This window comes from Camelina sativa, chromosome 11 (assembly GCF_000633955.1).
Source record: "Camelina sativa cultivar DH55 chromosome 11, Cs, whole genome shotgun sequence".
Classification (NCBI taxonomy): Eukaryota; Viridiplantae; Streptophyta; class Magnoliopsida; order Brassicales; family Brassicaceae; genus Camelina; species Camelina sativa.
In genome coordinates, this window is record NC_025695.1 from 34512302 (window position 1) to 34527044 (window position 14743).

General features: G+C 36.9%; 3 protein-coding genes across 4 annotated transcripts; 2 read left to right on the forward strand and 1 right to left on the reverse strand.

The window, feature by feature from the left end:
• Positions 4386-10939, forward strand: LOC104725131. 2 transcript variants are annotated; one of them, XM_010443735.2, is made up of 14 exons: positions 4388-4603; positions 5173-5352; positions 5441-5561; positions 5636-5678; positions 5833-5885; positions 5981-6036; positions 6140-6292; positions 6436-6608; positions 6722-7513; positions 8135-8607; positions 8749-9660; positions 9743-10145; positions 10434-10496; positions 10628-10939. In XM_010443735.2, the coding sequence occupies exons 1-14, from the start codon at positions 4545-4547 to the stop codon at positions 10681-10683; spliced, it is 3537 nt and encodes a 1178-aa protein (XP_010442037.1). In that variant the 5' UTR covers positions 4388-4544; the 3' UTR covers positions 10684-10939. The 2 variants fall into 2 exon arrangements, with proteins under 2 accessions (XP_010442038.1, XP_010442037.1); XM_010443736.2 differs by lacking the exon at positions 8135-8607 and having other exon boundaries at positions 4386-4603; positions 6722-7986.
• LOC104725132 (glycerophosphodiester phosphodiesterase GDPD3-like) lies at positions 11484-13253 on the forward strand. The gene is made up of 6 exons (XM_010443738.2): positions 11484-11801; positions 12031-12090; positions 12175-12453; positions 12536-12631; positions 12709-12905; positions 13008-13253. Exons 1-6 carry the CDS (start codon positions 11562-11564, stop codon positions 13237-13239), a joined length of 1104 nt encoding a protein of 367 aa, XP_010442040.1. The 5' UTR covers positions 11484-11561; the 3' UTR covers positions 13240-13253.
• Positions 13570-14070, reverse strand: LOC104725134 (defensin-like protein 222). The gene is made up of 2 exons (XM_010443739.1): positions 13952-14070; positions 13570-13851 (listed from the first exon to the last, which is right to left on the reverse strand). The coding sequence occupies exons 1-2, from the start codon at positions 13998-14000 to the stop codon at positions 13598-13600; spliced, it is 303 nt and encodes a 100-aa protein (XP_010442041.1). The 5' UTR covers positions 14001-14070; the 3' UTR covers positions 13570-13597.

Here is a 14743-nt window from a genome sequence, read left to right on the forward strand (position 1 = left end):
ATAGATCCGACCGTGCACAGGTATGGTATCATTGGCAGAGACCTAATACTCCAAACCAGCAACTCTAGAGGCATTCACCAGCCCCACATCCTTCCCCTTAGCTAACCGCACTATGCTCAGAAGATCTGCTCTATCAGCCGCCTCGAAACCCAGCGGCTCCTAAGAAATAACACACAACCTCAATGCACTAATCTCCTACCAAAATCTCCATGTCTGGCTCTTGTTCTGAAGCCACCCGCTTCCGACTCAGAGCATCTGCAACCAAGTTAGCCTTACCTGGGTGATAGGCTATCTCCAGATCATAATCCGCCACCAACTCCATCAACCGCCTCTGCCTCAAATTCAGCTCACACTGAGTAAATATATACTTCAGGCTCTTATGATCTTTAAACACTTACACTTTTGTACCATAAAGATAAGATCTCCAAATCTTCAGGGCAAAAACTACAATAGCCATCTCTAAATCATGAGTAGGATAATTTTTCTCATGCTTCCGCAACTGCCACAAAGCGTAGGCAATAACCTTCCCATACTGCATTAGCACACACCCCAAACCAACTATGGATGCATCAGTATAAACCATATAGGGCTCTCTCTGCTCTGGCAATGTAAACACTGACATAGTAATCATCATCTCCTACAGGCTTGCAAAACCCTCCTCGCACTCCTGTGACCAAACAAAAGGAACATCCTTCCCTGTCAACTTAGTCAACGGTCGTACTCTGCTCACAAACCCATGCACAAACCTCATGTAGTAACCTGTCAACCCAAGAAAACTCCTGATCTCTGTGGCATTATGCGGTCTAGGCCAATCCCTGATGACGTAAATCTTTTCCGGATCTACAGAAACTCCTCCTGCAGACACAATGTCACCCAGAAATCCCATCTCTCACTGCCAAAAACTACACTTGCTCAACTTAGCAAACAATTTCGCTCCCGTAGCTTCTCCAAAACTGCTCTCAAATGTATTGCATGGTCCTCAGGACTCATAGAATAAACCAGGATATCATCGATGAAAATGGTGACAGAAAAGTCCACAAACTCCTCAAACCCGCTGTTCATCAATCCCACCTTCCTTAATGGGCCTCTCGTCCTCTCACTAGGCTCGTGAACCCATCCATATCCGACGGTCAGTTTCTATGTCAGAAAGGTTTTAAAGACTTTTTACCATACCTACAAATCACCACATGATATTTCCTTGTGTTTTGTCCTCACTCGCACAGTTTCGACAGTCACTTCCCCGAAGGTCATCCATCTTGAGACTACTCCAGCTCAAGCACGCTTAACACTGGAGTTCTCTCAGGACCTTTGACTGAAATGATAAGTGCATTTTGGTGATATAGGTGGCCAAATCTATTCTTTTAAACCTCTCCGCAAACCTCTAAAACCGGGTTGTCACAATTCACCCCCACTAACGGATCGCAACGTCCTCGTTGCGCACAAAGACCATCACCCCCAGTGGTGTGAGGCCACTCGACTCCAGACTCGTCTCAGTATGGCTCTGATACCACTTGTAACACCCTGAATGCCACCTCTGAGGGGGCCCCATGTCCACTCTCAGTCCATGGGCCCACCTTCCTTAATGGGCATCACGTCCTCTCACTAGGCCCATAACCTCATCCATATCCGACAGTCGGTTTCCTATGTCCGGGAGGCTTTAAAGACTTGTTACCGTCCTTACAAATCACCACACGATCTTTTCTTGTGTTTTGTACTTGATAGACAGGTTTTCACCCAGGGTATAAATCCCCTATGCAGTTGTAATACAAAGGGTTATCAATCCAAATGGTTTTGTATTGCTAGCAGGAAGGATATGATCAGAACAATGCAAGTCAAGCCAAGCAATTAGGGTTTTGGTTTTAACGATTCCTAAAATAAACAAAGTAAAAGAATATAAACAAGTAAACCACACGACCTAAGCACTTGATGCAAGCAATCGAGTGTAGGATCGAGTGGGGTGATCGAGTATGCAAGTGAGATATGAAAAGCTCGAGGTATTACTCGATGCAGGTTATCGTGTACCTGATCGGGTAAGTAGTCGAGTAAGTGAAAGAAATGCAAATAAATAAAATACGAAAGTTCCTCTTACTCTGATCTATTGACCAGAAGATGCTCCTCCTCATCTGTCCCCGTTTCGTTTCTTTATCCCTAACGCCTTCTTCACTTTACTCGCAATTGTATGAAGTCAAAGATCTATGAAGCGTGTTGCCTTGGACATGAGCATCACCGTTGAGCATCGTCAGATCCAGATACATTGATGCCCTTGGAACGACCATTGTTGTCGATCTAGATCTGTAACTGGACAGATTCATCAACAACGAGGCTTTGGAAATTCTTAGATCTGATGGAGGATTGGTGACTGAAGAATTTGTCTTTGCCGTTAGATTTTACCAGAAAAAATGGATCACGAGGACGGAGACTATGGAGATAAAAAATAAAAGAGGCCAAGAACGAAATTGCAAATATACTAATTTTGATATTTCTGTAATATAATTATATAAACAATAATAATTTTAATATTCACAAATGGTATTTTTGGAAAATTTGAACGTGTGTAGTAGCTTTGGAAAAAAAACGTAAGATAGTGCTATATAACTAAGAATATTTCTCAAAAATAACATCGTTGTTTATTTAATTAAAAAATATAACAACTAATTTTACCGTTGAGAGAAATAAGAAGAAGAAAAAAGTGAAGCCATGAATGTTACTATCAAGCCAATGATTGATTACATAGTTGTATAATTTATATGGTGTGTCGTGTAATGAACACTAGTTGAAACGATACAAGCTACAACTACGATGTTGTTCGTTTGGTGAACTAGACGCAGATGCAGATTGTTGTTTGTTTAGTGATAATTAAAATAATAATTGGATTAGGTATCTCGATGAGTTTTGAAAACTCATCCAAAAAACAATAAATTTCTGAATGAGTTTTTTTGGAAAGTTTGGATGAGGTAAACTCATCCAAAATTGGTGAAATAAAAAATACCCCTATTTTAATTAAATAATTACAAAGTATTTTTTCTCAATTCTAATATCAACAAAACCCTAAAATCTCAATTCTTCATCCATCCACCCGCTCATTACCGCAAAATTACGTTCTCCCGCCAAAACCACAAAAACTAGGTTTTCCAATTAAAACCGCAAAAACTAGGTTTCCCAACAAAAACACAAAAACTTGATTTCTCGCCAAAACCGCAAAATTACATTTTCCCGCCAAAATCGCAAAAATTACGTTTTTCCGCCAAAATCGCAAAAATAACGTTTTCCGTCAAAACTGCAAAATTACATTTTCCCGTCAAAACCGTAAAATCTCATTTTCCCGCCAAAACTCGTTTTCCCGCTAAAACCGCAAAATTACGTTTTCCCGCCAAAACCGCAAAATTACGTTTTTCCGTCAAAACGCAAAAATTACGTTTTTCCGTCAAAACCAAAATATGGTTTTCCCACCAAAACCGCAAAATCTCATTTTCCCGCCAAAACCGCAAAATTACGTTTTCTCATAAAAACCGCAAATTTACGTTTTTTCGCCAAAACCGCAAAATTACGTTTTCTTGCCAAAATCGAAAAATTACGTTTTCCCGCCAAAATAAAAAAATTACGTTTTTCCGTCAAAACCGCAAAATTAAGGTTTCCCGTCAAAACCGCAAAATCTTTTTTTTCCACCAAAACCGCAAAATTTATTTTCCCGTCAAAACCGCAAAATTTCATTTTCCCGTCAAAACCACAAAATCTTGTTTTCCCATCAAAACCCCAAAATTACGTTTTTCGCCAAAAAAACGCAACAACGCAAAAATACGTTTTTCCGTCAAAACTGCAAAATCACATTTCCTGCCAAAAACGCAAAATCACAGTTTTCCGCCAAAAACACAAAATTTTGGTTTTCGGCTAAAAATGCAAAATCTCGGTTTTCTGCCAAAAACGAAAAATCTCAATTTTCCGCTAAAAACGTAAAATCTCTGTTTTCCGTCAAGACAAGAGAACTTTATTTTTAAATATTTATTTAAATTTAATATGAAAATAAGTTAAAAACATGAATACATTATAACCACTAGATCTTCAACATAAAATAAAGGGATTTTTGGTCATTTTACATATATTGTATTCAGATACACATAAATCAAATTACAAAAACAAATATAATTTTATTCAGATACAATTTCTGAACGCATAAACCAATAACGCAAACGAACATCATTTAGATGTTCAGATATTGCGTCTCGATACTGCGTCTTGATATTGTATCTAGATATTGCATCTAATGCAGCAAAGGAAGAGCCTACTACTCAGTCACACACGGTCTCATAAGTGATCGATCACATAAATTCCCGATTTTGCCCTCAAATGTTTCAGAATTTTACCTTTTCGTACCCACACTTCCTCGGAAAATTCGCTCTCACTCTTCCAGCTGGAATCCAAAGCACAGACAATGGAGACAAAAGCTTCTCTCTCTTTCTCTCTCATTTCTGCAATTTAATGTCTCTTTGGATGATTTACTAATCTGAAGAAGCAAAAAAGTTTAAAGATCTTTGGATAATTTAGCGATGAAATCTTCGACGCGGCTTGACTCAGTTGCGTTTCAGCTCACTCCCACCCGAACCCGGTAAATTAATTTCTTTTATTGATCCAAAATGTTAAATCTTTGTGTTAGTTTCGTTGGAAATTGCTGTATGGAAGTCGAAAGATTGCATTTTTTTTTTGGGTTCATTAATAATTTGATAGGATCAAGAGTCGTTAAATTGTTGAACTTTTGTGTGAAATGTCGAAAGATTACATTTTTAAGCTCTTTGATAAAGATCAAAAGTCGTCAAAATGTTGAATTGTGTCTTGGTTTTGTGAATGAGTTGTTGTGTAGAAGTCGAAAGGTTGCATTTTAGTGTTCCTTGATAAGATCAAAACTCGTCAAAGTGTTAAGAACAAGTTTATTAGTTTTGTGAGAAATTGTTATGTGGAAGTCTGAAAGCATTTTTTGGTTTACTTACTAATAAGAAGATCAAAGTCGTGGAATTTTGTAGGTTTGTTACCAAAATTACAACCAGACATTTAGTCTTTTTCTTTGCCTTAATTAGGTTGGTAACAGCTAATGGTAGACTGATTTCTCTCTTTATTTGTGTAAACACTTGTTTTCTTGAGTTTTACATAAGATGAATTGTTATGTTTATTTGGTTTCAGGTGTGACCTGTTGGTAACAGCTAATGGAAAGACTGAGAAAATAGCTACAGGGTTGCTTGATCCTTTCCTTGCTCATTTAAAGACTGCAAAAGATCAATTAGAAAAAGGTGGCTACTCGATTATTCTCAAGCCTGAAGCTAGTGCCAATGCAGCTTGGTTTACTAAAGGAACAATTGAAAGGTCTCTTTCATATAAATTAGTGGTCTTTCTTTGTGTTGAGATTGGACACTTTGTGATGAGAATGTTTTTATCTTCTGTTCTTGTTTAGGTTTGTTCGATTTGTGAGCACTCCGGAAGTCATTGAACGTGTTTACACTTTAGAAACTGAGATCATACAGATCAAGGAAGCTATTAAAATTCAGAACAACTGTGATACGGCACTGACTGTTGTAAGTATACTGTGGTTTTTGAATACTTTGTTTGGTGTATTCTTAGAAGTGTTTAATTAATTTTGTTTGAACAGGTGGGAGGTAATCAGAGAGGAAAAAAGGCAGATAGCATGGAAGGTATGCTATAGCAATTAATATTTGTAATTTATGACTCTCTATGCTAATCTTTGGATTTAAGCATGTTACACTATCTCAACTCATAAAATGGAAAAATGTATGCCCCTTGGCTCTTGATCTTTCAGTTTCATAAATATTAGATAATGTGAATCAGGTAGCAGGCCTTTGCTACAGCTCAACGAGGAGAAAGCTATTGTCCTTTACGAGGTTAATATACGTGAAATGGTTTCTATAAGGGTTTTCTTCTCATCTTTCTCTTTTTGGAACAAACAACTTATGTCATCTTCTTTCATATATAATAGCCTGATTCACATCCAAAGCAAGCAAATCGGTCTACTGCATCAGATGAAAACTCTAGGTATACTGTATACACCCCTTTGCATGAGAGATACTTGTTTTCATTGTGGTTAAGAAAGAGAGTAGTTACTTATTTTATTGTTAATATGTCGAATTGTTATCAGAGCTCAAGTTCTGAAAGTTCTGGAGACGCGGAAGATAATGTTGCAGAAAGAACAAGGAATGGCCTTTGCACGTGCTGTGGCAGCTGGTTTTGAGGCTGATGATATGATCCCGCTAATATCTTTCGCCAAAACTTATGGAGCCACTCGTTTGATGTGAGTAGATTATAATTTAACACCAATTTCAACCATTGTTTTGCAACCAACAATCTCATATAGTCATATCCATTAAAGTGTTCAAGTTTAAAAGAATATTTTCATAGACTTAGTTCCCATTTATGACTTCAACAATGTTACAGGGATGCATGTTTGAAATTCATGGACTTGTGGAAGAAAAAGCATGAAACTGGCCAGTGGGTTGAAATAGAAGCAACAGAAGTAATAGCAACACAGCCAAACATCTCTGCAATGAACGACTCAGGGATTATATTCGCAAATGGTGCTAATATGCCTGGGACACCTGAAAATAGCGGTAAGATGATCCTTTATGAGTCATAGTAGCTGAGAGTTGAATATCTTTTCTTGCATTATTTGGCATTGCTTTCGCACAATTGATCTATATTTCAAGATACTTCTTGTATCCAGATGCAAAGTCTCCTACAGATAATAAACCAAATGGAAATCATGAATATGTGCAAGGGCAGCACCCACAGCCGATGTATGCACACTGGCCAGTTCACTCGCCACCAGGTACCTTTCCTGTATTTCAAGGATATACGATGCAGGGCATGCCGTATTACCCGAGCTATCCAGGAACTAGTCCATATCCATCTCCCTATCCGTCTACCGATGATTCTAGACGTAGTTCTGGCCAAAGAAAGGCCCGGAAACATCATTCATCTTGTAGCGAGGACTCCGATTCAGAGGATGACGAAAGAGAAAAAGGAAAATCAGGTCGAAGAAGGAAATCGGGGAAGGTGGTGATTCGGAATATAAATTATATTAATTCAAAGAAACAAGATCATTCAGGAACAGAATCTGATGCTGATGACAATCATGAAGAAGTGGCAAAAGGAGAATGTTACAGTGGTAAAGAGAGAGCAACAGAAGGAACAGAGGCTGACACTGGGGATTGGCAGGTCTTTCAGACTTATTTATTGCAAGATGCCGATAGAGATGAACGTACCAGTGACCATATGATGGAAAAGGAGATTGGGGGGAAGAAGAGGCAAGGTACTGGGAAGTATGATCCTTTGGCATATGATGAACGTGAATCAGGAACGTATCAAGAAAGAGATTCATCTGACATTAGGAATGGTAGTGTGACTCGTAGAATCAGGGGATCTAGTGACTCCTTTATGGTACACCAGAGAGAAAATGGTTTTGAGAATTCTTCTGATCCTCTCAACTTGAATGGATTTGATAATCCAGGGAATGGTCTGGATAAGAGATCATCATTTATCATGGATGATGACTCTGATATTGTTGCTCGGGGATCTGCAGCGCTAGATGAAGCTGGAAGACATAAGAGAAATGCTATAGACATCGGATCAGAGATCTCCCCGTGCCACCAAACTGATGGAAATGAAAGAAAGCAGGTCAATTATGAGCCTCATGATCTGAGCCTGATACCAGAACGGGAAACAGAGAAGTTATCAGCTGGGTATGATCCTGCACTAGAGTTTGGATTCAAAACTTTGAAGAAGAATAACGAGGCAGCTGGAGGTGCTAAGAAGTCTGTGAAGGATCCAAAATCAAGACTTTCTAAAGATGCTGCAGATAAGAGGAAGGCTTCAGGGCCAATACGGAAAGGACGACCCACAAAGATGAGCCCTTTAGATGAAGCAAGAGCACGTGCTGACAAGCTTAGAAGTTTCAAAGCTGACCTCCAGAAAATGAAAAAGGAGAAGGTATAATCTCTGCTTAACCAATTTGATGATATAACTTCTTTTTTAACTAAGCATCTAGGTAGCACAATCTCAAAGGATATAAACCAACTTGTAACTGAAACTTTATATCATACCGCTAATTTNAATGGATTTGATAATCCAGGGAATGGTCTGGATAAGAGATCATCATTTATCATGGATGATGACTCTGATATTGTTGCTCGGGGATCTGCAGCGCTAGATGAAGCTGGAAGACATAAGAGAAATGCTATAGACATCGGATCAGAGATCTCCCCGTGCCACCAAACTGATGGAAATGAAAGAAAGCAGGTCAATTATGAGCCTCATGATCTGAGCCTGATACCAGAACGGGAAACAGAGAAGTTATCAGCTGGGTATGATCCTGCACTAGAGTTTGGATTCAAAACTTTGAAGAAGAATAACGAGGCAGCTGGAGGTGCTAAGAAGTCTGTGAAGGATCCAAAATCAAGACTTTCTAAAGATGCTGCAGATAAGAGGAAGGCTTCAGGGCCAATACGGAAAGGACGACCCACAAAGATGAGCCCTTTAGATGAAGCAAGAGCACGTGCTGACAAGCTTAGAAGTTTCAAAGCTGACCTCCAGAAAATGAAAAAGGAGAAGGTATAATCTCTGCTTAACCAATTTGATGATATAACTTCTTTTTTAACTAAGCATCTAGGTAGCACAATCTCAAAGGATATAAACCAACTTGTAACTGAAACTTTATATCATACCGCTTATTACCATCCCTTCTTGTTTTAGGAAGAGGAAGAGAGGAAGCGCATTGAAGCTCTGAAAATAGAAAGGCAAAAGCGGATTGCTTCTAAAAGCAACTCAACAGTAAGTCAGTCAAAGTTGCCTGCACAACAAACAAGAAAACCAATGCTAAACAAGTTTTCTCCCGGCGCTCCTAGAGCCTCTAAGTTTAGTGACTGTGAACCAGGTTCATTATCACCTCTTCAACGTCTTCCCAGAAGAACTGCTTCATTAGGGTCAGATGACTCTCTGAAATTCCCCAAGAATAGTAAACAAACTTCCGTCAGTAAGTCAACAGGAAATATGCTAACAAGGTCGATATCACAGTTACCTCCATCTAAAAGAGAAATCTTAGCAACAGGAAATAGGCTGACCAGGTCGATTTCACCATTACCTCTGTCTAAGAGAGAAACCAGAGTGAGTCTTGATAGTCAGAATAAGTCGGTTTCAAGGACAAGACGGTTATCAGAACCCAAAATTGGTAATAATAGTTTACCAAGTGCTTCAATGAGGCCACGACGCACGGTAGCATCAAAAAAAGTATCTGATGCCCCTGAGATAAAGAAACTATCTGCCATTGTTAACTATGATATAGCAAAAATTGCATCCCTTCCAGAACTGAAGATTAAACCAGCCAAAGGTCCTACTAATGTTCTGGTGAAAGGACTCGAGAAAATTAAATCTTCAGCTTCTAATATCGACCAAAATGGTAACAAGAACAAACCCTTGAGCCGTAATGATGTTGATGAAACTCCAGAGATTGAGAAGACAGTGGTGATGGTGTTGCCAAGTTCAGCTCGAAGTATAAGTACAGATCAGGTGAAATACGAGAAGTCTTCTGAAAACTCTATCATCCGTGAAGGAATTGATAAGGATGCCATTGAAACAATGCAGGAGAGTGGCAATGATCTAGTCTTAGTAAGCACTCTTATTCTAGCCGGATCAGTTTTATTTTTCTGTTTAAATGGTTTTAATGACTGGAATGATTATTTGCTCTCAGGTTAGATTGGAGACTCTGAGTGACTTAGTAACAGAAACACCAAAGTTTCTGACAAGTCAAAGTATTATTGCGAAACCATATGAAGCTCCGCATGCTCGGGTTTCTTCGTTAGAAAATCCATGTACAGTGTACTCAGACTGTTCCCAAGCACCTCCTCCAAGCTTATATTCAAATGAGTCAGAGCAAGAAACTGTCAAAGTCCTTGTACCAGAGAAGAAGAAAAGTGAGGCCTCAGAGAAATTTCAAACGAAGGAGTCAGCGTCAAAAGGGCTCTTAAAACTGTTAAAATTTGGAAAAAAGAGTCAGTCTTCGTCTACAAGTGAACACCAAACCGACTCTAATAATGCTGTCAATAGCAACGAGGATTATGTACCAGCTGTAACCGGTGCCACGACAAGTGAAGGTAATTTCTTACACCCTATTAGCTTATTCAGTAATTGCTCCTAAAGAAAAAATCTCTTTGGTTTGCTTTCTTGTATATTTACAAATTTTTGCACTGTAGTAGTAGTTGCTCTAGGTTAAACGTACACTGATCTGTAGGAGCAAGTACCTTCTGGTTCTGTTCTATTAGTGTTGCATTTTATGGTGTGGTAGAGAATATGATAATCATGACGTTTGTACCTTAACTAGAACGTGGTATAAAGGCTGTTTATATAACTCAGAGGGTTAATTTTCTGATTTTGATATCTAGCTTTTACACTGAAGAATCTAATATCTCAAGATGAAACACCTACAGCAGCAGCTTCACAGAAATGTACGTAAACAACCATTTGGATCCTATACTTTGATGATATTCAAAGTGAGGTCTCTCGTTATAAATCTGCTCTGAGTCTAACGAAATATTTCCCACTTTTGTTCATTCTTCTTCTGTGTTATTTTTCGTAGCTTCTCGCCATTTTTCATTGCTGTCTCCTTTCAAGAACAAGAAGGTGGTATCTTGAGGACAAGAAAATCAGAGATCCTCTCCATTATACATGCAATCTTGTAGTGCACGACTTGAGTATTTATGATGTATCCAATATTCGGAGCCTCTTCTGCAACAATGTCGGAGGAACATAACGACCATTGATGCAAACATTTGGTTCCAAATGCAATGAAATGTGTGTTTGTTTTAGCATTTTTTCCTTTTCCACCATGATGGATGTAATTGACATATAGTAAAATATTAAGGTTATGAAAAAAATCCGTATAACACCACTATTAAATTTTAAATATACAAAAAAAAAAAGAGAAAAAAAGAAGAAGAATATCTCTAACCTCCAAAGAGCAATCATATTATTATTGTAAGTTCTCTTAAAAAAGTTAAAAATATTTCGATGAAAAAAAATCCATATAACACAACTATTGACTTTTAAATAGACCAAAAAAAAGGGGGAAAAAAAGAAGAGAAGAAGAATCTCGTACCTCCAAAGAGCATTCGAATTATTATTGTAAGTTCTCTAAAAAGATTAAAAATATTTAATTACTGCAAGTATTATTTTAAGAGCAATCAAATTATTGGATAAATTAGTGTTAATAAAAAAAAGTGTTAAATCTGAAAATTTATCCTTAATAAATCTAAAAAGAAAAAGAAGAAGAATTTCCTTAAAATTAACTCTGAAAATCCCAAATAGAGTTATTTTTATTCAAGTGTATCAATCTGTCTAGTTGTCTAAATTAAACCCACTCCATCTCTCTTATNAAAAAAAAAAAAAAAAAAAAAACAGAATCATCCAGAAACAGACACCAAAAGAGGAAGATATCCAATAAATCAAAGAACATAAAAATTCAACAAGAAAAGTAATTTTCAAGGGAAAAAAAAAGGTTAAAGATTGTGGGAATGAAGTATTCCATTCGATATCTAGAGGCTATGGCATTGTCTAAAGGTGTTGTTGAAGATGATGATAAGAAACAAGAGGCATTTGTTTTCCCTAAATTTGTTTTGATGGGTCACAGAGGATTTGGGATGAACATGCTTCAATCTCCTGACGAGAAGATGAAATTTATCAAAGAGAATTCTCTTCTTTCTTTTAACGTTGCTGCAGATTTCCCTATTGACTTCATTGAGTTTGATGTCCAGGTTTGTCCTTTTACCCGTAGAATCTGATCATATTTTGTTTCTATCGGAAAAGAACACGTGGTGGCAAAACTGTCACGACACAGAGCATATGTTTTTTTTAGCGTGTGACCTAAACAAAGGTAGTGTCATATACTGTCTACAAATAGGGTGATTTTTTTTCAATGTAAATGCAAATTTATGATTTTCAACATGCATGACACCCTAAATAAAGAATGTAACTATTTTGTAGGTAACAAGAGATGGATGTCCTGTAATTTTCCATGATATCTTCATGTTCACGCAAGAACAGGTTATGATTTATTAAATTTCGTCCACAATATTATTGCTGATTAATAAGTCTAAGTTTTCATAACCACACAAAATGTCGTTTTAGGGAGTGATTACTGGGAATAGAGTAACGGCAATGGCTTTAGACGAATTTCTCTCGTATGGACCACAAAAAGATGGTACAAATGTGAAGCCTATGTTCAGGCAGACAAAAAATGGTAGAATTTTCGAATGGAGAGTTGAAAAGGATGATACTTTGTGTACCCTTGAAGACGCATTTTTAAAAGTTAATCAGTCAGTAGGATTCAATATTGAGCTCAAATTCGATGATAATACAGTGTATGGACAAGAAGAGTTACGTCTAACTCTTGACAACATCTTGAAGGTAAAAGACATATTCACATATATATATATATATATATCTGTTCTTTGTGGTGATCAACGATCTCAATCTTTTAAATGAACAGGTTCTAAATGACCATGCGAAGAACCGACCCATTATCTTCTCGAGCTTTCATCCTGATGCGGCTCGACTCATTAGGAATTTGCAGAGGAATTATCCAGTAAAATTGCTACTTTGGTTCCCATTGCCAGTTCTAACGAAGTTTGTGTACTTAGAAATGTCTATTTATGATCTTAGGTATTCTTCTTAACAAATGGTGGATGTGAAATCTATAAGGACGTGAGAAGAAACTCATTAGACGAGGCCATCAAGCTTTGCAAAGACAGCGGTTTGCAAGGGATTGTGTCTGAGGTTAAGCCCATATTAAGAACTCCAAACGCAATCACAAGAGTCAGAGATTCAAGACTTTCTCTTCTATCTTATGGCCAGCTCAAGTAAAATCCTCTCATGAGTTTCATATCGTTATGTTATCCTTTCTCGCCCGCCTCCTCTATTTTTTTTTTCCTTTGAAACAACCGACCTTTTATTATTTTCAGCAATGTTGTTGAGGTGATTTACTTGCAATATCTTATGGGCGTGGAGGGTGTCATTGTTGATATGGTTAAGGACATCTCTGAAGCCATCGCCAATATTATAGTTAGGAATAAGGAAGATTGTGAAGACGATGATAGACAAAAGATGTTTGGAGAGGAGAAGAAAAAGCTAAAAATTTCTAAGGATGAAATCAATTTCTTAACTAAGTTTGTTCCAAAACTGCTTCAACAATAAAAATTGATTACTTACTTTAGGCTGTTACGATATGGTGCATAATTATTTGTATATATTACTAATCGACTGGACATGATAATCCAGTCTACCGAATTTGTGAGAAAGGAATTGATATGAAGTAGTAATGATTTAACGAAAAAATTGAAACTAGATTTCCATTAACAATTTTTTCTAACTTTGTCAAAATTTCTGTTCATTATATCTATTTATTAATAATTACCACTTTCCCAAAAAAATGATATAACATTTATTTTGGTTGATTAAAATAATATATAGTATAAAATTAATAAGAAGAGATAATTTTGACCAAAAAATTTACTTTTGCTTTATTTTATTGATAAGTATTTGGAAAAAAATCTTACAATCCAACACCAATTTCTTGTCTAGAGCAATGACAAACAAATCTTCGACATTCACCAATAATCCGTTTTCTTCTCAAACAATGATGTGCACATTCTTGACAGAAACCAAGTATGTTTTTAGCTGCGGAAACTCCAAGATGTTCATCTGGTGGAAGTTCATCTATTTTAAAGTTAATTTGAGGGCTTGTTGCTGAATTGAAAGAATGAGAGTTCTCTTCCAAATAAGCTTTTGCCTTGATATCTGGCACACCTATATTATTTACAAAATATATATTATTTTATAAAATTAATATTTCAAAAAAATTAAAAAAAATCTACATAGTATCGTCACTAACAAAGGTTAAACTTACATGATAAAACAAGAAATAGAAGAGTTAAAACACTGACAATTGTCTTCATTCTATTTTAGAGAGTTCAATACTACTTCAATAAAAAAAAAAGTTTGAATTTCTTTTGCCAATAGTTTAAGTTTTCGTTGTGGGTGGTTCTTAGTGGATAATGGTATGTTTATATACAATTTTATTATGTTACAAATGAGTTAATCAACGTTTTTGTCATAAATGAAGGTTAAAACGACTACCCAATTTAAAATGTTAGTTTCATTTAAACTTATTCATACAAGTGATTTATTATAAATATTAATTATCTCCTTATTTATGATAGAAATAACTTATGGCTTACAGTATTGTCTCCATATATAACAGTTGCTTCTTTATCGTCGGCCATTCCACAATCTGGTCGGATGTGTTGAGTCATCAACCTCAACCACACACTCTCGGATGGGTTCATGCATAGCTAGGATTTCGGCATGATTAGATGATGTGGCTGCAATGGTCTATTTCATCGAACGCCATGAACTTGCTGTACCACCATGCGTAAATACGTAGCCGATTTGAGACCTTGCATTATGTGGATCAGATAGATAACCTGCATCAGCAAAACCAACTAAACCTTCTTTGTTATAGTTAGTATAATACAAACCCAAATCTGTCATCCCTTGTAGGTAACGTAATACATGTTTGATACCGTTCCAGTGCCTTTGAGTTGGACAAGAGCTAAATCTAGCTAGGAGTTTCACGGCAAAATATATGTCCGGTCTAGTGTGGCTAGTCAAGAACATTAATGCTCCTATAGCACTGAGG